The 24,884-nt window shown below is 35.7% G+C and overlaps 1 protein-coding gene across 10 annotated transcripts in view; it reads left to right on the plus strand.

Moving 5' to 3' along the window:
* XPO4 (exportin 4) overlaps positions 1-24,884 on the plus strand; it is a 188,329-nt gene that overhangs the window by 118,978 nt on the left and 44,467 nt on the right. For 9 of the 10 annotated variants that reach the window (XM_023553113.2, XM_010593941.3, XM_064275361.1 and 6 more), the window contains 3 exons: positions 5,372-5,484; positions 9,016-9,173; positions 9,419-9,593. In XM_023553113.2, coding sequence (XP_023408881.1) covers positions 5,372-5,484; positions 9,016-9,173; positions 9,419-9,593 — 446 coding nt within the window. The remainder of the gene's footprint in view (positions 1-5,371; positions 5,485-9,015; positions 9,174-9,418; positions 9,594-24,884) is intronic. The other variant, XM_023553115.2, reaches the window with a different exon arrangement.

A 24,884-nucleotide genomic window follows, 5' to 3' on the forward strand; every position in this document is an offset into this window, starting at 1 on the left:
GAAAGAAGGGGTTAGGGAACAGAGTTACAGTTAACTCATCACTATATTGTGGTGCAGTTGAATTTACATCTAGGTGCAGCTGATTTTCCAGGGGATTAAGGTAGTGTTGAGCTTGAAGACTGGTTGGGTTTTAACACTTCAGAATTTGAACAATGGAACTCTTGCTAAGAGGGAGTAGGCTTCTGTTTGATACAGTGGCAGAACTGTAGTTTGTACTATAACTCCTGATTCTTGAATTTGGGGAAAACATGGGAAAGTGAAGTTAGGTTAGGTGTGAATAACAAGTTTTTAAAAAGATTATTAAAAAACCAAAAACAACTCTATTGATTAAAATTTTTATTTTTATTTTTTGGTTACCCATGAATTATTCTGATACAAAGTATAAATTACATGAGTTCAGTATTTCTTCTAGAAAAATATAAAGCCCTGTTGTTGTTGACTGCCATAAGTCAATTCAGACTCATGGTGACTGCAAGTGTTACAGAGTAGAACTGAATCTGAAGGGTTTTCTTGGCTATAATCTTAACAGAAGCAGATCACTAGGCCTTTTCTTCCATGGTACAGCTGGGTTGGTTCGAACCACAGATCTTTAGAAGTTAGCAGTCAAGCGTAAACCATTTGTGCCACCTAGGGACCTTGTATAAAGCCCTAGCACAAGAGAATTCTTGAAAACACTCTGATTTGAACCGTGGTAAAGGATAGCTCTTTGTCAATCTGTTGTGACTCATAAATCTCATAAAATCTGACTAAAAAGCAATTGCCATTGAGTCAGTTTGGGCTCATGGTAAGCCCATGTGTGTCAGAGTATAACTGTACTCAATTTAGTTTTCAATTGTTGATTTTTCAGAAGTAGATCACCACCAAGCTTTTCTTCTGAGGTACCTCTGAGTGAGCTTGAACTTCCAACTTTTTGGTTAGCAGCTGAGCACATTAACCGTTTGCAACTCCCAGGGACCCCAGAATCTGACTAGCATGTGATGAATAGTATGTCATGAAAATATGTAATTATTTAGTGAACAATTATTTACTTGTCAGACTTCTCTTTTATTGGTGTCATATTTAGGTTAAAAAAAAAAAAGCAATATAATGTTCTGATATACCATGTTAAAGTAATGACTGTAAACCAACGTTTTTGAAACTTTTTAAAAAAGGAAGTGAAAATTGTTATTTTTAGAAGGAAAGTATTGCTTTATTTAAACTTTAAATCATTTAAAGAAATACCATCTTAAGAATAGAAGTCTTGGATTGCTGAATTACAGTGGTAGTGTTTTTATTATGTTTTTGAAATACTCTACATTAAGAATTCCTAGGGGAGAAAGAATATTTCTTGGGTCTCTTATACATGTAGATAGAAATAGTCAATTAATTGGGAATACCAAATTAAAAATTACATTTATTCTTTTGTTATCTGGATGTACATATATAGTCTTGGTGTGTATATCACTATTCCACTCACATTGTGATCTGCTTCTACCTAAGTTTTTTAAATTGAAAAAAATAATACATGTACATGTATAATGATAACCCTTCCATTATTACTAAAAGCTGTGCAATGAACACTAAGTTTTCCTCCCACATAACCTCCCACCCCACACAGTCTCCTCTTCAGAAGTTCCTATTCAGAGGCAACAACTTAATAGTTCCATAGTGCGGTCTGGTAACTGAAATATACATATTTCTTGTCAGAATAGCTTTGTTCATAAAAATTTGTTCCATTCATGATTATACTGTTCCTTTTGTTGTTTTTATGTTTCACTTTTCATAAAAATGCCTTTGGGGGATAATTATGTGTTCTTTAGAGCTACAATTTGTACTTATATGGTTGTATCCTATAGTAAAAATGAGTATGTATGTATTTTTATTATGAAAATGGAGTGGTAATGCTAGGTTGTTAAAAAAAAAAAAAAAAAGTAAACCTGCAGTGTTGAAGATTAATTCTTCGAAGAAAATGGTGCATTACAAGTGAGCAAACGTCATTCCTTCCACACTTGATTTGAAAATCAAAACTTAGATGTAGTATTAAAATAATTACGGGGAAATTTTTTTCTGATAGGTGTCAGATACTAAACTCACAAATCTCCACGTGCTGTTGGCAACGTGTAAGGAATTCAGTTCTTAAAAATAGGTGGGTCATCAGCTTTTTAAGGAGATGTGACCATATGGATATAACAGTAGGAACAGTGTGGTTCAAAATAAGCCAAGATTAAAAAAAAAGATTAGGAAAGGCTAAATTCAGGACTTAAAAATATAAAAGATTTGAGGATTAGTTTGAAACTGATGTTTAGGTGAGCAGTTGCGATTAATTCCATTCCATATCGGGAAAAAACCCTTTCTTCAACTCACATCTCCATTTCCCCTTAATATAAAATATCCACAAGTATTTATGGAGTATATACTTTTTATAATCTAAAAATTAGAGGATAAAAATGCACAAGTATCTTGGTTTGGGTTTAGTTTTCTGTTGTAATATTTATTAATCTTTGATGTTGTTACTTCCCGTTTACTAAAAGACAATGATGAACCCCTTGGTATATTATAATTAGCAAGGTTAGTGAGAATGTGGGAGACATTTTCATTCACTTGGGGTGAGATTTTCCCTATTTCCAAGAAGAGCAAAATGCATAAATGTTCCTTCCTTTGCTTCTGCCTTCTTCTTCCTCTATGTTTAATACCCCTTCTATGAAGGTATTAGCTTTCACTTGCAGTTACTAACACCTGAAAAATCTGCCTGTCATATTTTGAGGGAGTAACATGTATATCTTAGCTACCAGGGTAGCTGCGTTAAAAGGAAAAATGACAGATGGTCTGTTTTTAGACCAACCATTTTATTATGGTTATGTGAATCCTTTTATCTGTCTTGGGTCTAACCTAATTTAAAAATAAAACCATGACACCTTTTATAAGCATATAGGTATTAATACGTCCTGTTATTTTCCTACGTGAAAATGTTTAGTAACTATATATATATTTATAATTTTTGGCTTGTTAGGTTTGGGTATGCAAAAGGAAAAAAAAAAAAACAACAAAAACTAGTGCCATTTTAATGTCAGATTAGGAAAAAAAAAAACCTAGATTGTCAAAATTTTCTTTGTGTCTTTACACAACACAGTACTCTAAACCAAAAAAAAAAAAAAACCAAACCCGTTGCCATCGAGTCGATTCCAACTCATAGTGACCCTATAGGTCAGAGTCGAACTGCCGCATAGTTTCCAAGCAGTGCCTGGTGGATTTGAACTGCCAACCTTTTGGTTAGCAGCTGTAGCACTTAACCCACTATGCCACCAGGGTTTCCAACACAGTACTCTATAGGTATTTGATTAATACTTTCCAATTCTAAACAGTTCCCGAACCCCCTCAAAAATATATTTTAAATGACACATTTTATATTCAGTGTAATAAAACTGGAAAAGAATAAATGGAATATTTTCGATGAAGTTAAAATTTATTGCCTTACTTGGATGATCTGTTTCCTATGCTCAGCACCCCTCCCCCAATTGTGAAAAATGTTAAAGCTGTCCAAATACAGAGAGAATACCCAGCTTCTCTAGTTACAAATCCATGTAGTCTTGTTTCATCTCTACTGTCCCGTCCCCAGACTTATTTTGAAGTGTATCCTAGACATCATATAATTTCTTCCATTGATATTCCAGTTTGTTTCTTTAAAAGATAAGCCTCTGTTTTTAAACAACATGTAATAAGAGCTAAGGAGCCCTGGAGGTGCTATGGTTAAGCACTCAGCTGCTAACCAAAAGGTCTGCAGGTCTGCAGTTCAAACCCTCCAGTGGCTGTGCAGGAGAAAAGACCTGGCAATCTGCTCCTGTAAAGATTGTTGTGCGCCATCACATCGGGTCGCTATGAGTTGGAATCAACTCAATGGCACATAAAAACAAGAGCTAGTTTTCAGTCAGTATATTGTGAGTGAAGAGTACAGTATTAACATTAGGCCAGAATAGGTGCCAGTGCCATATCAGGAAATGAAGCCACTTTAGAAAATATTGACACTTTTCATAACTCTTAATATTCACGTACTTTTTTTTTTCCTTTTTAAAATACAGGCTTACTTTATTTCAAGTTCCCGCTGCTCCTTTCTTTTTGCTGTTGATTCTTTCCCCTGCACCTCCACAAGGGGGCAGATAAAGGAAGAGAGAAGTGAAACTTAAATGAACCTGACTCCAGGTTCCCACTTGTTCATCAGTCAAATGGAGTTGCAAAACATTTTAGGGTGGCTTCTTAGAAACAAACACTGACTTCTTTTCTTGCATCTACTTACAGTACCCCTCCTTACTCTTTAGAGACCAAATAGTATTAAAAAAATAGTATTAGATATCATTAATAATATTGAAATTTACACTGTGTAAAAAGTGTGAAGCAATAGTCTTTACAAAAGGGTTTCCACAGCATTGTCAGCACCTTTAATTTTCTGTTAATTGGGCTTTAATGAAAATATACCATTTGAATTTATATCTAATTTTTACATGCAGTAGTTTGGGATAACTATTAAAATTTTTCCACCCCTTGAGTGATGACAGTGTTGTGCAATTATTATATTTTAGCTGGGCGTTTGGCTAGAAGTAGAGGGTACGTGACTACTGTCTATTTCAATCAGCTTTCTCATTTTTTATGAAACCCCAGTATGGTAGTATCATTGAGTGAATTTTGTTCATGAATACCTATAAATACGTTGTAGTTAATTTATGTATGCCAAGACAGTATTCTATTTGAAGCATGCTTAATATTGCTTTTTAATCTGTGGAAATTTTAAGTGAGTGTCTGTAGGTTTTTGGGTAACCTGATATTTGGATACTGTCATCTGGGGAAACCCTGGTGGCATAGTGGTTAAGTGCTATGACTGCTAACCAAAAAGTCAGCAGTTTGAATCCACCAAGTGCTCCTTGGGGACTCTGTGGGGCAGTTCTACTCTGTTCTATAGGGTCACCATAGGTTGGAATCGACTCGACGGCAATGGGTTTTTACAGGTGATCTAAGTAGACTATAGGAGGCTCACATTTTGTATATGAGATTTTAGCTGTTATAAAATATTGTGGAAATGATGGGATAAATTTGTAAAAATTCTTTTTGTATAAATTTTGACACCCGTCTTTCAATTAGTATTTTGTCTTCTGTTGCCATCACATTGTGATCCGGTTATTGAAGTCTGTATCCCTGCAGCATGATACATATTTATAATCAAACTGTTATCTTAACATTCATATAAAAAAAATATAGCATTCTTTTTTTCAGGACTTAATGCTTTTTATGCCATAGCTTCATGCATGAATTACATAGCATATGTGAAAAAGCTTTAACTGTATAAACTTATTCCGTAGACAAAGTAAGAATGTTATTATTGTTGACCTTGACACCAGATAACTGGGCAGACATTATATAGCTATGTTTGAATCCTCACAAAATGTGATGCTAAAGCCAACAGAGTCCTGGCGGGAGACTCTTCTGGACAGCAGAGTTATGGAGCTTTTCTTCACAGTAAGTCTTGTCTTCATCTCTGGTTGTAAGGGTCAGGGAAATGTGCCCCTGAGAAGAGTACATGCATTTGTATTTTTCTTAAGTGAAACTGGGCATACTATGCCTCTCCCTTAAAACCTCATTGAATTAGTATATCTGCATAAACAGAAATTAAATAGAAAATGTTCTTGCCGATTAATAAAAATGTTATATAATTATGAGTGGTTTAATATTCTAGAACAGACGTTCTCTAATTTTTTGGCCTCAGGACTCCTTTACTCACTAAAAAATTAAAACCTCATTGAATTATTGAAAAATTATTGAAGGCTCCAAAAAGCTTTTGTTAGTGTGGGTTATAGCTATGGATGTTTACCATATTAAAAATTAAAACTGAGAACTTTAAAAAATAGTTGTTTTAAAAATAATAAAAATTACACATTAACTAATATTTTAATGAACAAATAACTATAATTCTTGAAAAAAAATTTAATGACAAGAGTGGCATTGTTGTACATTTTTTAAATCTCTTTAATGTTAGGCTTAATAAGAAGACAGCCAGATTCTCATATTTGCTTCTGCATTCAAACTGTTGCAGTATCACACATCATGTAGTCCCTGGAAAACTCCATGGTACACTTGTGTGACAATGAAAACAGAAAGATAAACACTGTGTTAGTAATATTATGAAAAGAGTTTTGACCTTACAGATAACTCTGAAAGGGTCTTCAGAACCTCTAGGGATTCCTGGACCACACTTTGAGATCTGCTGTTTTTTAGTAGTATGTATACTTTTTATATACTAATTATATTTATCAGTCATGGGTTAAGCTAGTGTGATTGAATAGTAATGTATTTCAACAGTAACTTGAATAGTCCTGCTTATTATTTAGAAAATATCAAGAAGTGAGCGCTATGTTTCCATATTTGCCCATGAGTTTTCCCAATGCAATGGTTAGAAGCTGGGGCAAAAAATACGTGTATGTAACGTGTGTGTATGTGTGTGTGTGTATGCGTGTCTGTGCATATGTGTGTGTTTTGGTTGCTGAGCTACAGTGATAGGGTGCATATGTAAGTTAGATATAATGACTGGAACAAAAATTAAACATCAGTCAAAAAGAGAAAAAGCTATTTTGCTTGATCTCAACTATTATAGTCTCTTTTTTGTTTTGAAAATATTTCTTACTAGGCTTACAACTGCATTTCTTTTTAGATCGAACCATTTGAAATATTTTAGTTACATGATATATATTTTAAAATACCTAAAACAAGGTTATCCATCCATAAAAGATGCTTTCTGCAGAAGTGTTCAGGCAGAGCATTAATTACTTTGATTTTCTTTTTTTAAATCAGAGGAATGGTAAGACTAAAAGCATTATCAAGATCAAAGGAATAATTGTAACTGAATTTTAAAATCCTGTTGCCTGCCTTATCTGACGGGAATTGTTTTGATATCTATCCATGTTCAATTCTTTGTATTATTCACTTGACTGAAAGTAGATCCTGTTCCAGCAGTTTTTGAAAAGGTGAAAAACTTGCTGGCAGCCCTGGAAACAACTACACCAAATCTGAACAGCTGTCTAGACAAGCCAGACAGCTGCTCCTGTCAGCTGTGAACTACCACATGCAAATAGCTTTTGAATTTAAAACTTAACCCTTTTGACATTGTTATTTTAACAATTATATGTTTGTAGCTAGTTACTTTGATTTAAGCAGTTTATAAACAATTTTAATTTTACGTTATTTGTTACAAAAATGGCAAGGGTTGTCTTTTTATTTAATTGAGTGTTTGTTAAATTTAGTTCCAACTCTGAATTCATTACCTAATTTAAAATAGTTTTCCATGGGGCATCACCATTTCCCTAGATTTGACTAAGCACACATAAACGTCCACTTGCATGGGCTTGTTGTTGTGTCCCATTGCATGGATTTTGTCTCATAGCTACCCCATGTGACAGAGTAAAAACTGCTTCATAGGATCTCCTAGGCTATAATCTTTACAGGAGCAGATTGCCAGGTATTTTCTCCCACGGAGTGCGCTTGTGAGCTCAAACTGCCAACGTTTTGGTTAGCAGCTGAGCACCTTACCGTTACACCACTAGGATGCCTTTGCATGAGATTAAGGCTTTAAATACGTTGATCACATCTGAATATAGGAATACTTTATGTTTCATTCTGCTCCTCAAAAGTTTGCAGACTTCTTGGTTTTTCTTTCCTCCATAAGCTTCTGAAAAAACCACATATTAGGTTTTCCTCCTACTTTTTTGATGGATTCTTCTTGATCTCGTATATGGTTTCTTTCTTTCCTCATCACATAAATATTGGTGTTCTTATCTTAGTTCTCAACTTTGCTGACCATATACACTCTGCCTGGGCTGTCCCATCCACATGTAGGAATCTTAAAAAATTGAGGGATTAAAAATTAACGGAATCAATCAATGAACAAGGATTTGTTGAATGTCTGTTCACTGTGTCCTTAGCACTGCAGCAGTGGATACTTAAGAGAAATGTTATGACCACAAGTACTTTGTAAATGATTCCCAGAGGCACAGTGAACATGACCTGAAACAAATAAAGAATAAAGTTCAGAACTGTATGACATTCACAGAGAGGTTTGTGTAGGGAGCAATGAGAAGGATTGTAGCAGTCACAGAGTTTGTGGCAGATTAGATGGTCACAAAGTAAAGTTTGTATAGGTTAAGATTAACAGTTACCATATAATTTCTTCACTAAAGTATTTTGTGCATTATTTTAATTATATCAGACCTCAGAAATGAAACATCTTTAAAGTCTGAGATTAGTAGTTATGTAAAATTAGGTAGCAATATTTTGGGAGCATTTCTTTGATATGGAATATTCTACACCAGGTATTTCATGCCAGTATTGCCTCAATGAAATGAAATCCAGATAAGCTTTAAAATGGATTTTAATATAATTTAAATAAGGTTCTAATTTAAACAGCTTTAACATTTGTTAATAAAATAGCACTAATGTAGGATAAAGTGAGATTCGAACAAAGAAATTGTGGGGAATCTCAGAATTAATGAAAGAGGATGCTTATATATTATTTGAATTAATGAATGTCTAGAGATTGAGCAGTATATTGGTTTTCTAAGTCTGCAACTGTTTACTTCCACTAAGGAAGCATCTATATACTCTTGATTGAACTTGTCTGCTAACTTTAGCAAGAAGCTGTAGCTAGGCATAGTTAGCATAATACAGATGACTGTTGTCGTTACTGTTTTTAGAAGTAGCAGTATGTCTGACTGGCTGGCATCTGTTTCTCTCTTTGTCATAACATGCTGGAGACAGTTCAATTTTCAAAATGTAGGTAGCCCTTAGTTAAAAATTAATTGAATACGTTTAAAATCACAGCCTATGATGTAAAGTGGACTTAGGGCCAATTTTCAAATTTAGTTTAATTCAGGAATTAGATCTGTTTTCTAGAAATAAACAGCTACAATGAATTTTTCTCTTACCTCATTCGTCATGATAGACACGTGACCCTTACAAAAAAAGAATTTATTTTTATGGATTAGTAATTCTTTCTAACAGGTACATCGAAAAATCAGAGAAGATTCAGATATGGCACAAGATTCTCTACAGTGCCTTGCCCAGTTAGCTTCTCTTCATGGACCCATCTTCCCCGATGAAGGATCACAAGTTGATTACCTAGCTCACTTCATTGAGGGATTACTGAATACCATCAATGGGTAGGTATACTTGCCCTTTATAACTGAAAAAGGAATTTTGTTTTTTCTTGGTGTTTAGTAGTAGAGGGAAAAAAGGAACTAGTGATATTCCCCCTTTTTATATTTTGAAGTATAATTGTGTTAGTAATTTGAAGTTAATACACAGAGGCATACTTTTGAAAATGAATAGGTGATAATATTTGCATGTTTGGAAACGAGTTGTAACTTCTGCTGCCACTTAATAACGCTCATTGCTTGATTTGTAGAATTGAAATAGAAGATTCTGAAGCTGTGGGAATTTCCAGCATTATCAGCAACTTGATAACTGTGTTCCCTCGAAATGTTTTAACTGCCATTCCAAATGAACTTTTCTCCTCCTTTGTTAACTGCCTCACACACCTCACTTGTTCTTTTGGGCGAAGTGCTGCATTGGAAGAAGTGGTGAGTGACTCTACTAATATAAATTGTTTCATTTTTTCACAAGGAAATCTGCTATGCCTTTAGAGAATTTCTCATGCCAAGTAATTGTTTTAAGTGAGTGCATTTATTGTTAAAATTGCATTTTTGTTTATATGTACAAATTATTTGCAACATGTGTTTGGAAGCATGATCTTTAAAATTTTGTGGATTTAAATCACTTTAGTGACTGGATTGTATTGGTTTTAAGATTTGAATTTTGAGATTATTTAGTACCTGAATGCAGGAAATGGAGTGAAATGCTTATATTAAATATTATATTAAAAGCTCATTTTAACAATAAAAAATTAAGTTATTTGAAAAGTTTGATTAAGGTGCTGTTATGATTGTGATTATGTCTGACTTTATGAAATTATTATCTCTGAGAACTTTTTCAGTTTGGACTTGCCTGGAGATTATGTATGTATAATTTGGCTCAAATACTTGTAACCATGCTTATTTTGATTAGAGTGTGCTCTTTTATTTTTTGGTGGTATGGTTTAATAGTATATTGTTGTAGAATTTAGTTTACATTAGGAATTAGAGACAAATAATGCTAAAGATTTTTTTCGAACAAATGTTCAAGTATATATTTTCCAAAGTTTTTTAAGTTTAGGAAACATGTACTAGAACCTCATGACAACAAGCCTGCATTTGTAACAGTTACTGTGAATAACTGCATTAATTACAGAAAATAATTGATTTTTTCTACAAACTAGTTAATTTAATTGTTGAAACTAGTTTTTCTTTTTATAAATCAAAATGTGAATCCTTGCAAAGATGTAAGAGTAAAAAATAATATTTGTAGCCATCTATTTGAGTTTTATGTTAAATCCTAATTGAGTTGTTTTGGTAAAGGTCTGGCAAAGTGTGTATGAGTTTTTCATTTTCCTTCACAGATTTCAGAGAATAAAGAACTCGGGAATTATTGTGTTTATGTAGTTGGGTACTTTAGTGATTTGCAGAGGAAAGGAACTGAGTCAGGTAGATAATTATGTGATGGAAAAATGTATATAGTAGGGGAATAGAAGTTTAATAGATTCATATGTGGGACTTGGGTTTTTCAGGGGGGATTTTGTGTTAAGAGAATGGAAATACAGGGAAATATTTAAGCTTTACTCAACCCCCTTTCTAATTATCACAAATCCCAAATAGTTCAAGTTTCGCATAACATGGTTTCATTACCATTGTTTGTTTTCTCTTATAAACCAGGAAAGGTTAAACAGCATGTTGATCACATATTTAGAAACAGCCACCTTTTAGTTCGTGTTTGTAGGTTAAGAATATTCCTAAACAGTTGAAAAAAGAATTGCTGGAATATATATGACATTCTTGGTTTGCGAATTTTAAGTTCAGAATTTATTTATTTTGACCAAGAGACTGACAAACTTGACAAATTAACACTTTTTTGGAAGATTTGTCATGGGAATACTGGAAGTAAGAAAATCTAGAGTCACTTTAGAGAAGTAAATGTATATTGTGCTTTGTTTCACAAGAAGGCATGTTCTAGTTGTGATATTCCTGATCGGTTTCGTTTAAGAAAGGTGTTATTTCTTTAGATGTCTTGATCTGTTTATGATACCGACTTTAAAAATGTTTTAAAAAATACCTAGTGACCTATTGAAAAGGACAGAGGGAAAAGATTTGTCATTTGTATTAATTATAGAACCTGGGTTGGGGAGGTTTGATGAGGTTGAGGGCTAAGGAGGTGGCCTTTGAATTGCCTGAGGACTAAATGAGTACTCTTGAATGCCATCCCAACCAAGTAGTTGGGCAGCTTGCAACTAATACCATAAGTACATGAACAAATCTAGCAAACTGGATTGGCACGTCTGGGACAGAGGCCATGTCGTCTTTTGTTTCCTTGGACTCCTAGTACTTGTAATACTAGTATCTAATACATAGTTGTTGACCTGGGATGGAAAAGTACATAAAGAAATGATCTTTGAAGTAAAATTTGGAAAATTGAGGCATATTAAAAAAAAAAAAAACTGCTTTGGGAGTCAGAGTAGTGTGGCACAGTGCAGTCATGGGTTCAAATATTAGTTCTGTTGATAATGAAGTGAGGTACCTCAGGCAAGGTGTTTTACCTTTTTTTGAGCATGTTTCCTCTTTGGCAAAGTCATGACAATCATTCCTTCTGATAGTGTATGGAGTGGAGTGAATATATGCAAGTGCCTATACAGTATGCACAATAAAAGGTACACTGATAATTGTGAAAATGAACTTTTATAATAACATTTATTGAGAGCATGATTTTTCCATATAAGTTGTTGAGTTTTGTTGTATTGTGCAAATCAGTACTTCTAATGGACTAGGTTTCTTTATAATTCGAATTTTATAGCTTTTTTTTTTTTAATATTAATGGAGTTTCTTTACCCAGTGGGAAAGAAAACAGGTTCAGCATATAGAATTTTGCTTTATTGTGATAATATTTTTAGGACTATGTTTGCTATATTTAGGAATACATATAGATTGTCTTTTTTTTTTTTTTGGAAACCCTGGTGCCATAGGGTTAAGCTCTACAACTGCTAACCAAAAGGTCAGCGGTTTGAATCCAACAGGTACTCCTTGGAAACCCTATGGGGCAGCTCTGCTCTATGAGTCAGAATCAACTCAATGGCAATGTTTTTTTTTTTAAAGGCATTCATATCTCTAAATATGATTATGTTGCTGTAGCAAAAAAAAAAAAAAAAGGCATCTTCATGGGAACAGAAATTTTTGATATTAATGTGTGTACATGAAGTATGACTTTCATGAAGTATGTGTTCACCTGCTAGGAGACTGTTACTTGTGACTACTCCTAGACTTGCAGTGACCCGAAAATCTGTACTTAAAAAGAGCAATTCCAGTTTACAGCCAAGTTGTTCTGTTGGTTATTAAAATTTCTTGGTCTTACTTGAAGCTTCCTGAAGCCAAGAATTTTTTAATTACAACCCAGAAATTAAAGTATTATCTTTTGCTGAACTGGAGATGTGAGAATGAAAAGATAATACAATGTTGCCTTAAAAATTAAAATCCTCACATATCAGCTATATTTTTTAAATATAATACTAGTATATGCATTTGAGTTAGTTATGTGAAATTTGAGTAGAATATGACTTCAACTCTGTACTCAGTTTTTTGCTTACTTTTATCAATAGAAAATTTTAAGTTTATTGCACAAGCAGGATAATGTGAAACCATGGAGTTATACATGTTGAGTTATATAAATAGAAGGCAGACTTCATGAAGTTTAAGCATGAAAGTGTTTGATGTGTGTTTAGTATATGCATGGGTATGTATGTGTATATGTGTGAGGGTCATGGTGGTAGATACACTTCATGAAGAAAAAGCTTTACACTTAGTTTTAGTACGGCTGTTGCCTAATCTCAAGACTACTAGGACAAGGTAGTGTAGAAAAAGTTACTTGATAATGTTTGGAAGTTTATCGTAGAGTGTAGTGCAGTGAAATAATTTTGCAATTTGTTGAATAATGAGTGCATTTAAATGTCAGCATTCTTAATTCAGAATCTAGTTTCTCTGAGTGGTCACTTTGCAGAGATGAGATGTAGTGAAAGGGAATACATTCCTGCAAATAAATGGATTATAATTCCCAGAAACCAAATTACAAATTGAGTAGTGGGAAGGAAGAATCTTGGGGTATCTCAGTGATAAAGAGGGAAAGCAGTCCCTGGAATGGTGATGCCAGTAAAAATGTAGATGATGGATAGTCTGTCTTGTACCTTGAATCATAAAGGGTGGGATTGGTTGAGACTCCATGCCAACTTCCCTACCCTACAGTTCTGATAGCTGGGAAAGAATAAATTGGTGATACTGTAGAGAGCAAGAGAACTGGGCCCTACATATCCATCATTTGAATTCATTTCCTGCTTAAAAAAGATCAAAGAAAAGAATTGAGATGCATGAGTATTTTTTAAATCATGCACATGAAAAATATACTTCTTTTTTATAATAACAATAGCTTTAGCTCTGCCAGGGCATTTTGAAGAAAACTAGTTACTATTACACCTTAATTACAGAATCTTATTAAAAGAAGTCTTTTAAAAATAATTTCAATGTTTTATTTTATTCTGGTTGGGTCATAATTTTAGCATGAAATGTTTCATGACTTGTATATGAGTAAGCTCAGATTATTTCAATCTGCCATACTAGTTGCAGTGCACAACCAGTGTTTAAGTTTTACAGTATTCTTGCACTTGAAATAGATTAGAGTGGATTTGGAATAAAGTTTACTTTTTCCAGTAAGTAACAATAATAATAGCTATTGTTCCATATAGTATCCTACGTATTGTTTCTAATGCTGGCATTAGAAACATAGATCTAATGGGCTTGGGGTTCAGAAATGAATCCTGGAGTGAGGTAGAATAAAGGGATGCCCTTCTACCCCATGTAGGCTGAGTGACCCCCTGAGATGTCAGCCAACTAGGGATATTGGTGAATTAGTTCAGTTCCATCAGTATTTACCAGATTGGAAACCCTGGTGGCATAGTGGTTAAGTGCTACGGCTGCTAACCAAAAGGTCAGCAGCTTGAATCTGCCAGGTGCTCCTTGAAAACTCTGTGGGGCAGTTCTACTCTGTCCTGTAGGGTTGCTGAGTGGGAATCGACTCGATGACAGCGAGTTTGGGTTTTGGTTGGGCATGGTGTTTAATGCATATGCATTCTTTTGCATTAAGAATCTGAAATTTCATTTGCATTTCTAAAAGGAAGAAAATGTGGTAATTCAGGAATACAGCATTTTAAAACTCTTTCTGAAAATTACAACTCAAGCTCATGGGTGTTTTTGTGGGGATTTTTTTTTCTTTTTTTAAATCCAATTTATAAGATTCTTTTAACAGCTATAGTACTTGTCTACTAAATCAATTTTTCCTAGGGAATTTCAGAAGCCAAAAACACTGTTAGCTGTATAGGTACTCTGAAGAAGTAAATTCCATGCTTTAAAAACTACCTAGGAAAAAAATCAAAATAACTAGATGATTTAATTTCTTTTTCATTTGACATTTAGACTTCTAAATTCTTTTTAAATGGAGATTTCCTGAAGTTTTATTTGTGGCATTTCTATCATTTTTCCCTATTATTGCCATATTTGCCTTAAGTGATAACTACAAGAGTACGAAAGTCTAAATACTTACGGCAGATGAGTAACAGTATAAAATAATATAGCTGTTTCATTCTTTGATGTTTAGTATGCCATTCCTTGGTAATATGAAACCCAAAGTTACACACATTTAAGGAAGTTAATGATTATTCCTTAGAAATGACATTTTCTATGTGAAAGTTACCCCCATCTTGTTGCATTTTTTATGTCTGTGAATAATGTATTCTTCTTAACTAACTCATGTAATTTATGTATGAAGATAATCTGGATCAATAGAAAGTTTCATGGAAAAGATTTGGAGTTGTTAAGTTAGTTATTTGCTCTTTGTGGGGGGAAAAAGCCTATTTTAGTGGGTTGGATTATACCAAATATGTGATAGTAGCCATAGTACCATAGCATTTAAGAGTGGATTTTGAGTGGTTTGCAGTATAATAACCACAATAACTTAGAACTACTCTGTCATGGGATTTCTCATATACTTTTATAATACCTGATATTAGGTTTTAAGTTCTGAAGTTCAATTCGGTGTCAATATAGGAGACAGATTCATGTAATGAAAGTTTTCTTTCCAAAGCTTCGTTTGACAACATTTTCATAAATAAAATTAACCACCTTTTGGAACTATGTATTCAACATAATTACTAAAATATAGGAACAGATTTTTTTTTCTATGACTGAAAAGCTGCAAATTTACTCCTCTGCACACTTTCAAGTTAATTATGGGCATTTATACATACGTGCTCACTTTGATTGCCTTCTCCAACCCTCCGTTCCCAAATGAAGTAAGTGGGGTCAAGTAGTCGTATAAGCTGTAAGCCCCTTTCAAAGCCTTTCTGGCAGCGGGCCTGACAATACCCCAGGCATGAGCACATCACGTCTGCTTGGGCTCCTTAGTCATATCTGGGCACGTGCTGCTGGCTCGGCTGCTGGGTTGGGGCCAGAGTGGCCGTGGAGCAGAGCCAAGGTATGATAAAAAAGCACAAGGTTAGGTTTCAGTTCCCAGTGAGTAGACCGAAAGATTTAGTTGTGCATTGTCATCAACGAAATTTCTCACACTTTGCCTGATGAGCTCCTTTTTAGAAGCCCATACATATTTTGAATCTGTATCTAGTACAGAGGGGTTCTTATGATCTACCTGTGATCTTTTGTTTTGTCTAATATTAGGGTTTATAAGAGGGATTGTTGAAAGCTCATTACATTTTATTTATACTTTTCTATATGAATAATTAAACTATGATAGCATGTTTTTGGGTTTAGCATGTTTTAGATATGTACTAAAAAACGATAAAGATATTACAAAATGTCCTTTTCGAGACTGTAGATCAGAAGATGCTGTTCCGTTTAGATAAGTTCGTCATCTTTTAGATAATATTTTATTGTGTTTTAGGTGAAAGTTTACACAGCAAATTAGGTTCCCCTTTAACGGTTTTTATACAGATTATTCCGTGACATTGGTTACAATTTTTACAATGCGTCAGCATTTTCATTTCCATTCTGTTCTGTTTCCATTGATCTAGCTTCCCTTCCCTTTCTTGCCTTCTCATCTTTGCTTTTGGGTAAATGTTGATGGTTTGATCTCATACGGTTAATTGATTCAGGGAACGTATTGCTTAAGGGTGATATTGTTTATTTTGTAAGCCAGTCTATTATTTGGCTGAAAGGTGACCTGCAGCAATCGCTTCAATTACAAGTTCAAAGGTTATTTTAGTCTCGAGGGTTCCTCTAGTATCTGTTGGTTCAGTAGGTCTGGCCCTTTTTTAGGAATTTGAGTTTTGTTCTACATTTTTCTCCCATTCTATCTGGGACCTTCTCTTGTGTCCCTGGTCAGAACGGTTGGTAGTGGTTTCCGGGCACCATCTAGTTATTCTGGTCTCAGGTTAGAAGAGGCTGTGATTCGTGTGGGCAGTTAGTCCCACGCACTAGTTTCTTCTTTGAGCCTTTGATTTCCTTCATTCTCTTTTGTTTGATGTGAGTAGAGACCAATACAGGTATGCGTCACTTAATGTCAATTTAGGCGATGTCTAACTACACATATGTCCTTGGTCCCGTAACGTTATCCCGATCAGAGAACGAGTCGTAGTGGACATCTGCCTTTGCTCCTCCCCATGGTGGTGGCCACCTAGCTTCTGGGTGGGGTAGGTGGGGCTGGAAGAGTTTAAAGCCCATTAGAGGAGGCAGGGAAGGCAGGCAGGGAGGAAGGAAGGGAAGGGAAGGGAGCCGGCTGTGCAGCAGGGCCTGAGGCGGCCAGCTGGATGGTGATTACATGCCCAGCAGGTGGGCAGTGTCAAGTGCAGCTCTCAGAGACCACGCAGAACTGGTGGTAGCAGAGTCAAAATTTTTGCGCAGTCCCTTGGCACAGTGATGGTGCAGGTTCCCACCTGACTATTGAGTGCCCTGCGTGCCTCTCTCCTGTATATAATACAGTGTTCATACAACGTCCAAATCACATAACGTCTTGTTTGAGAGAACGCGTGGTGGACGTTAAGCATTGTATACCCGTAGGTGTATATTAGGTGGCAGCTTGCAGGCTTTTAAGACCCTAGGTGCTACTCACCAAACTAGAGTGTAGAACGTTATCTTTGTGAACTATTATGCCGATTGACTAAGTTGTCCACGAGACTATGGTCTTAAGCCTTTAAACTCTGTAAACTAATTCCACAAGTTGTTTGAGTATGTCTGTGAAGCGTCCGTAACTGTGCCCCCTTTGTGGTTACGTATGTGGATATATACGTAGCACACACAATCGTGTATATACATATGCCTGCAGATACACTTATACATGCACCTGCATTTACTTGCATTTGCCTTTCTGTATACATACATGCATCCATATTTATCTATGACCACACGTATTTTTTGGTTGCTTTTATGGTTGTTGCAAAATTGTATATGTTACAGCATCTTCTGAAATTGTCCCTTTTTTAGTGTCTTTATTTACCCTGATCGGGTTGTTCTGATTTCACCCATATTTGGCCTTGCCTTTCTCATAACCAAAAGTAACAAGTGTCTACTATCTAGAAAGTGATTCCGCCTCCCTCTGAGTCCCATCCCTGGAAAATAACAAAGAACTTTGCTTTCTGTGTGTATACCTATTCTTGAATTTTTGTAATAGTGGGACCATACAATATTTGTCTTTTTGTGACTGACTTGTTTCACTCAGCATAATGTCCTCCATATTAATCCATGTTTTAAGATGTTTCTTAGACTTATTTTTCTTCACAATTGCATAGTAGTCCATTGTATATATGTACCACAGTTTATCTGTTCATCCATTGACAGGCACTGAGGTTGTTTCCATCTTTTTGCAATTGTGAATCATGCTGCAGCAAACATGGGTGTGTATTTGTCTATTTGTGTGACAGCTCTTATTTCTCTAGGACATATTCCTAGGAATGGGGTTGTTAGATCGTGTGGTATTTCTATTTTTAGCTTTTTGAGGAAGTGCCATGCTATTTTCCATAGTGGTTGTGCCATTTTATAATCTCATCAGCAATGTATAAGGGTTCCAATCCCCTCAAAACCTCACCAGCTTTTGTTATTTTCTGTTTTTTTGATCATTGCCATTTTTTCAGGGATGAGATAATATCTCATTGTAGTTTTGTTTTGCATCCTCTAATGGCTAATGATCACAAGCATCTTTTCATGTATCTGTTGGTCGCCTGAATGTTTTCTTAGGTGAAGTGTCTGTTCATGTCCTTTGCCCATTTTTTGATTGGATTGTTTGTCTTTTTGTTGTTGAGTTGTTGAAGTTTTCAACATATTTTATAGATTAGACCCTATCAGATATGTCTTTGCCAGAAATTTTTTTTCCCAGTCTGTACAGTCTCTTTTTTACTGTCTTGGTATAAAGTCTTTAATGAACATAAGTATCTAATTTTCAGGCGTTCCTAATTACCTATTTATCTTTTGTTGTTCATGAATTTTTAGTTCTGTTTGATAGGATATTTATGCCAAAAATTAGGCCCCCTAGTTTTGGCCCTTTGTTATCTTGTAGGAACATTATAGTTTTAGCTTTAACATTTAGGTCTTTGATCCAGTTTGAGCTAGTTTTTGTGCATGGTGTGTGAGGTATGGATCCTGATTCATTTTTCTGCATATGGATATCCAGTTTTGGCAACACAATTTGCAGAAGAGACTATTTTCTCCCCACTGAATGGTCTTTGACCCTTTGTTGATCAGCTGCCCATAGATGGATGGATTTACTTTTGGGTCCTTTGCCAAATTCTATTCTATTCCATTGGTCTGTGTGTCTGTCATTGAACCAGTACTAGGCTGTTTTGATTACTGTGGCTAGATAAGTTCCTCTTAAGATAGACTACCAGTCTGTTTATTTTGGCAGGATAAACTGTTAAGACTTAACAAATGATGTCTTCAGAGCACATGCTTAGTTAAGTATATGAACAGGCTGCAGATGTTTCTGTGGGAAGAAACTATTTAACTCATCTCTGTCTTCCAGTGCTTATCCCTTAGCATTCAATATATTTTCATCAAATGAATAAAACCTCCTTCCCCCCTGCTAATAGCAAATGTGCGTTGTGCTTGGCCATTTTAGCATAATGTTTGATTAATTTATATATCCTATTTTTAGCCCTGAGAGCCACCTTGGATGATTTTATTACATCATATTTGATAGTTAAGAAAAAAGTAGCATATGTGTAGCTCTAAACATGAAAATAAAATGACCATCGTGAACCTGTGACCCAGCTCAAGAAAACGTATGATATGACCAGTACACTGCATCCCAACACCCTTACTACTCCCTTATTTCTGTTCCCTGCAACAGAGATAACTACTGCTCTGAATGTTGGTACTCATTCCCTTGATTTAAAAAATATTATTTATATGTATTCATATAAAATACGTCTTTGTGTGAACATTACACCATAATTTTTCCATCTGTTTATGAACTTTTGAGTTTCCCTTTTTTTGCTATTACCAATAGTGCCGCAATAACCATTTATTAGCATGTTTTCTAGCACCCATTTGTGAGAGTTTTTCTAAGATAAAAATCTAGGAGTAGAATATCTGATCATAGGACACATGAAGGTTCTTTTGCACAAATTAGTGCCAAATTGTTCCCTAAAGTGATTGGACCTATTTACATGTCCATCAGTGGTGTGTATAAGTTCTCATTAATCCAAGTCCTCACCAGCACTTGCTGATTTCACCTTTTTTTGGCAAACTTAGCAAGTATAAAATATGGTCTTAATTTGCTTTGCTAATTACTAATAAGATTGAGCGTCTTTATACGTATGTTATTGCTGTTAGGTGCTACTGAGCTGGTTCCAACTCATAGCAACCCTGTGTACAACAGAACAAAACACTGCCAGGTCCTGTGCCATGCACATAATCATTGTTATGCCTGAGCCCATTGTTGCAGCCGCTGTGTCAGTCCATCTCTTTGAGGGTCTTCGTCTTTTTCACTGACCCTCTACTTAATCAAGCCTCATGTCCTTCTCCAGAGACTGGTCCCTCCTGATAACATGACCAAAATATGTGAGACAAAGTCTTGCTATTCTTGCTTCCAAGTAGCACTCTGGCTATACTTCTTCCAAGATAGACATGGTATACATAAGTATGTATGTATGTATAAGTAAAATAATTCCTAGAATTACTCTTGTGAAATGCTGCTTCATATTCATTCTCCTGTCAACTTCTTTGTCTTTTTCTTATTGGTTTATAGAAATTCTTTATACATTCTGGACACTTTTTAGGGATCATTATATGTTGCAGATTTATCCTTTCAGTTTTGTGACTCCTCTTTTCACTTATGGTATATATATATATATATTTTTTTTTTCAACTTTCATTTGGAATAATATTAGATGTACAGAAAAGTTATAAAAATTGTACAGAGAATCCCATATGTCTTTTCACCCAGTGGCCCTAATATCACCATCTTATGTAACCATAGTACATTTGTGAAAACTAAGAAATTAACATTGGAACTAAACTACAGCAATGCCTTGTTTCTTATCCAGGATCCAACCCTAGATACCACATTACACTGAGACTTTAGAGTATCTTTTGATGAACAACTAATTGTTTTTGAAGTAGCCAAACTTACTGTCATTGCTTTTATGATTAACATTTGTCTTAGTCATCTAGTGCTGCTATAACAGAAATACCACAAGTGGATGGCCTTAACAAAGAGAAATTTATTCTCTCACAGTCTAGGAGGCTGCTGCTGTTGGTGCGGTTGAGTAGGTTCCAACTCATAGCCACTCTGTGTGCAACAGAATGAAACACTGCCCAGTCCTGTGCCACCCTCATGGTCGTTGCTGTGTTTGAGCCCATAGTTGCAGCCACTGTTCAGCCCATCTTGTTGAAGGTTTTCCTCTTTTTCACTGACCCTTTACTTTACCAACTGTGATGTCTTTCTCCAGAGACTGATTCCTCCTGACAACATGTTCAAAGTATGTAAAATGTAGTCTCCCTATCCTTGCCTAAGGAGCATCCTGGCAGTACTGCTTCCAAGACAGATTGGTTCATTCTGTTGGCAGCCCATGGTATATTAAATATTCTTTGCCAACATCATAATTCAAAGGCGTCAGTTCTTTTTCGGTCCTCCTTATTCATTGTCCAGCTTTTGCATACATAGGTGGTGATTGAAAACACCATGGCTTGGGTCAGACATAACTTAGTCTTTAAAATGACATCTTTGCTTTTTAACACTTTAAAGAACTCTTTTGCAGCAGATTTGCCCAATGAAATGCGTTATTTGATGTCTTGACTGCTGCTTCCATGGGTGTTGATTGTGGATAAGTAAAATGTAATCCTTGACAACTTCAATATTTATGCATTTTTCATGATGTTGCTTAGTAGTCCAGTTGTGAGGATTTTTGTTTTATGTTGAGATGTAATCCGTACTGAAGGCTATAGTCTTTTGGTCTTCATCAGTAAGTGCTTCAAGTCTTCTTCACTTTCAGTAGGCAAGGTTGTGTCATCGGCATTATGCAGATTGTTAGTGATTCTTCCTCCAGTCCTAATGCCCCATTCATTCATATAGTCCAGCTTCTCGGATTATTTGGTCAGCATACAGATTGAATAAATATGGAGAAAGGATGTATCCCTGACGTAGACCTTTCCTGACTTTAAACCATGCAGTATCCCCTTTTTCTATTTGAACGGCTGCCTCTTGATCTATGTATAGGTTCCTCATGAGCACAGTTAAGTATTCCGCAATTCCCATTTTTCACAGTGTTATCCATAATTTGTTATGATCCTCACAGTCGAATGCCTTTCCATAGTCAATAAAACACAGGTAAACATCTTTCTGGTTTTCTCTGCTTTCAGCCAGGATCCATCTGATATCAGCAATAATATCCCTTGTTCCACATCCTCTTCTGAATCCAGCTTGAGTTTCTGGCAGTTTACTGTCAGCGTACTGCTGCAGCTGCTTTTGAATGACCTTCAGCAAAATTTTGCTTGCATGAGCCACATTCGGTTGGCTCACCTTTCTTTGGAATAGGCGTAAATGTGGATTTCTTCAGTGGGTTGGCCAGGCAGCTGTTTTCTAAATTTCTTGGTATATACAACTGAGCACCTCCAGTGCCACATCTGTTTGATGAAACATCTCAATTAGTATTCAGTCAATTTCTCGAGTGTTGTTTTTCGCCGATATCTTCTGTGCATCTTGGCCTTCTTTCTTCGATTCCATCGGATCTTGATCATATGCTTCCCTGAAATGGTTAAATGTTGACCAATTCATTTTGGTACAGTGACTGTGTATTCCTTCCATCTTCTTTTAATGTTTCCTATGTCATTCAGTGTTTTGCCCACAGAATCCTTCACTAAGAGGTTACAAGTTCAAATTCAGGGTGCCAGCTCCAGGGAAGGCTTTTCTCTCTCCGTTGGCTCTGGAGGAACGTCCTTGTCATCAATCTTCTCCTGTCAAGGAGCTTCTCAGCACAGCGACATCAGTTCCAAAGGACGTGCTGTTCTGGCTTTTGTTTCTTGGTGGTATGAGGTCCCCCTGTCTCTCTGTGGAAACCCTGGTGGTGTAGTAGTTAAGTGCTACGGCTGCTAACCAAAAGGTCGGCAGTTCGAATCCACCAAGCACTTCTTGGAAACTCTGTAGGGCAGTTCTACCCTGTCCTATAGGGCCACTATAAGTTGGAATTGACTCCAGGTCAGTGGGTTTGGTTTTTGGATTTTGTCTCTCTGCTCACTTCTCTCTTTTATATCTCGAAAGAGATTGACTTAAGACACAACCTAATCTAGTAGTAGAGTCCTGCCTCATTAACATAACTGCCTATAATCCTGCCTCGTTAACATCATAAAGATAGGATTTACAACACGTAGGAAAATCGCATTAGATAACAAAGTGGCAGACAATCACACAGTACTGGGAATCATGGCCTAGCCAAGTTGACACATTTTGGGGGAACACAAGTCAATCCATAACCACGTTATTGGTGCTTTAAGACATCTACCCTTCCTTTCTTTTCTTTTAAAAGTTTTAAGTTTACCTTTTGTGACTCTACCATCTTAGAACTGAATTTTGAAAATGGTACCAAATAGTGATCTAGCTTCATTTTCTTCTCTATGGATAACAGATTTTTCCAGCAACATTTATTGAATAGCCCTTTATTTCTCAATGATCTGAGGAGTATTACAGTCATATGTCTAGTTTCCACGCGTGTGTGTGTCTCTCCTGAGCTCTCTAATCAATTCCGTTGGTCAGTTTGTTTCTTCACCTGTGTCCCTTTGTCCTAAAGGAAAGTCTAGATGTATGGTAGGACAAAACCCCCCACCACTCCCTCACCTGATTCTTCTTCAGAAGAGACTATTTATTCTTCATATAAATATTGTTCATTTGTCATGTTGTAATTTTGTTTGGGATTGTAGTGAATCTTTAATTTTGAGAAGAATGGACATTTTCACTATATTAATTCTCTCCTTAAGTGAAGATGGAAGGAATACATAGAGTCACCAAAAAAAAATGGTTGATGTTCAACAATTGCAGGAGGTAGCTATATGATCAAGAATCTATGGTACTGAAGGAAGAAGTCCAAGCTGCACTGAGGCATCGGCGAAAAATAAGACTCTAAGAATTGATGGAATACCATTTGAGATGTTTCAACAATGAATGCGACACTGGAAGTGCTCACTCATCTATGTCAAGAAATTTGGAAGATAGCTACAAAGACAACTAACTGAAAGAGATCCAGATTTGTGCCCATTCTAAAGAAAGGTGATCCAACAGAATACAGAAATTATCAAACATTATCATTAATATCACACAAATGGAAGATTTTGCTGAAGATAATACAAAAACAGTTTAGCAGTACATGGACAGGGAATTGCTAGAAATTCAAGCTAGATTCAGAAGAGGATGTGGAATGAGCGATATCATTGTTGATGTCATGGATCTTGTCTGAAAGTAGAGAATACCAGAAAGATGTTTACTTGTGTTTTATTGACTATGAAAAGGCATTTGACTGTGTGGATCATAACAAATTTATGCATAACATTGTGAAGAATGTGTATTCCGGAACATCTAACTGTGTTCATGTGGAACCTGTACATAGACAAAGAGGCAGTCATTTGAACAGAACAAGGGGGTTCTGTATGGTTTAAAATTAGGAAAGGTGTGTGTAAGAGTTGTATCCTTTCACCATACTTATTCAGTCTGTTTCCTGAGCAAATTATCAGAAGCTGGATTATGTGAAGAAGAATGCAAAATCAGAATTGGAGGATAACTCATTAACAACCTGCGATACCGAGATGACATAGCCTTGCTTACTGGAAGTGAAGAGGACTTGAAACACTTACTGATGAAGATCAAAGACTACAGACTTAGGTATGAATTTCATCTCAATGTGAAGAAAACTAAAATCCTTACAACTGGACTAGTAAGCAGCATCATGATAAATGTATAAATATCGAAGTTGTCGAAGACTTCATTTTATTTGGAGCCACAATCAACACCTAGGGAAGCAGCAATCAAGAAATCAAATGACACATTATTATATTGGGCGTTTCTGCTGCAAAAGACCTTTTTAAAGTGTTGAAAAGCAAAAATGTCACCTTGAGGACTAAGGTAGGCCTCACCCAAGCCATGGTATTTTTAATCACCTCCTATGTGGGTTTTTTATGTATGTGAAAGCTGGACAGTAAATAAGAATGATGGAAAAAAGAATTTATGCCTTCGAATTACAGTGTTTGCAAAGA

Source organism: Loxodonta africana, chromosome 23 (assembly GCF_030014295.1).
Source record: "Loxodonta africana isolate mLoxAfr1 chromosome 23, mLoxAfr1.hap2, whole genome shotgun sequence".
In the NCBI taxonomy this organism is placed as follows: domain Eukaryota; kingdom Metazoa; phylum Chordata; class Mammalia; order Proboscidea; family Elephantidae; genus Loxodonta; species Loxodonta africana.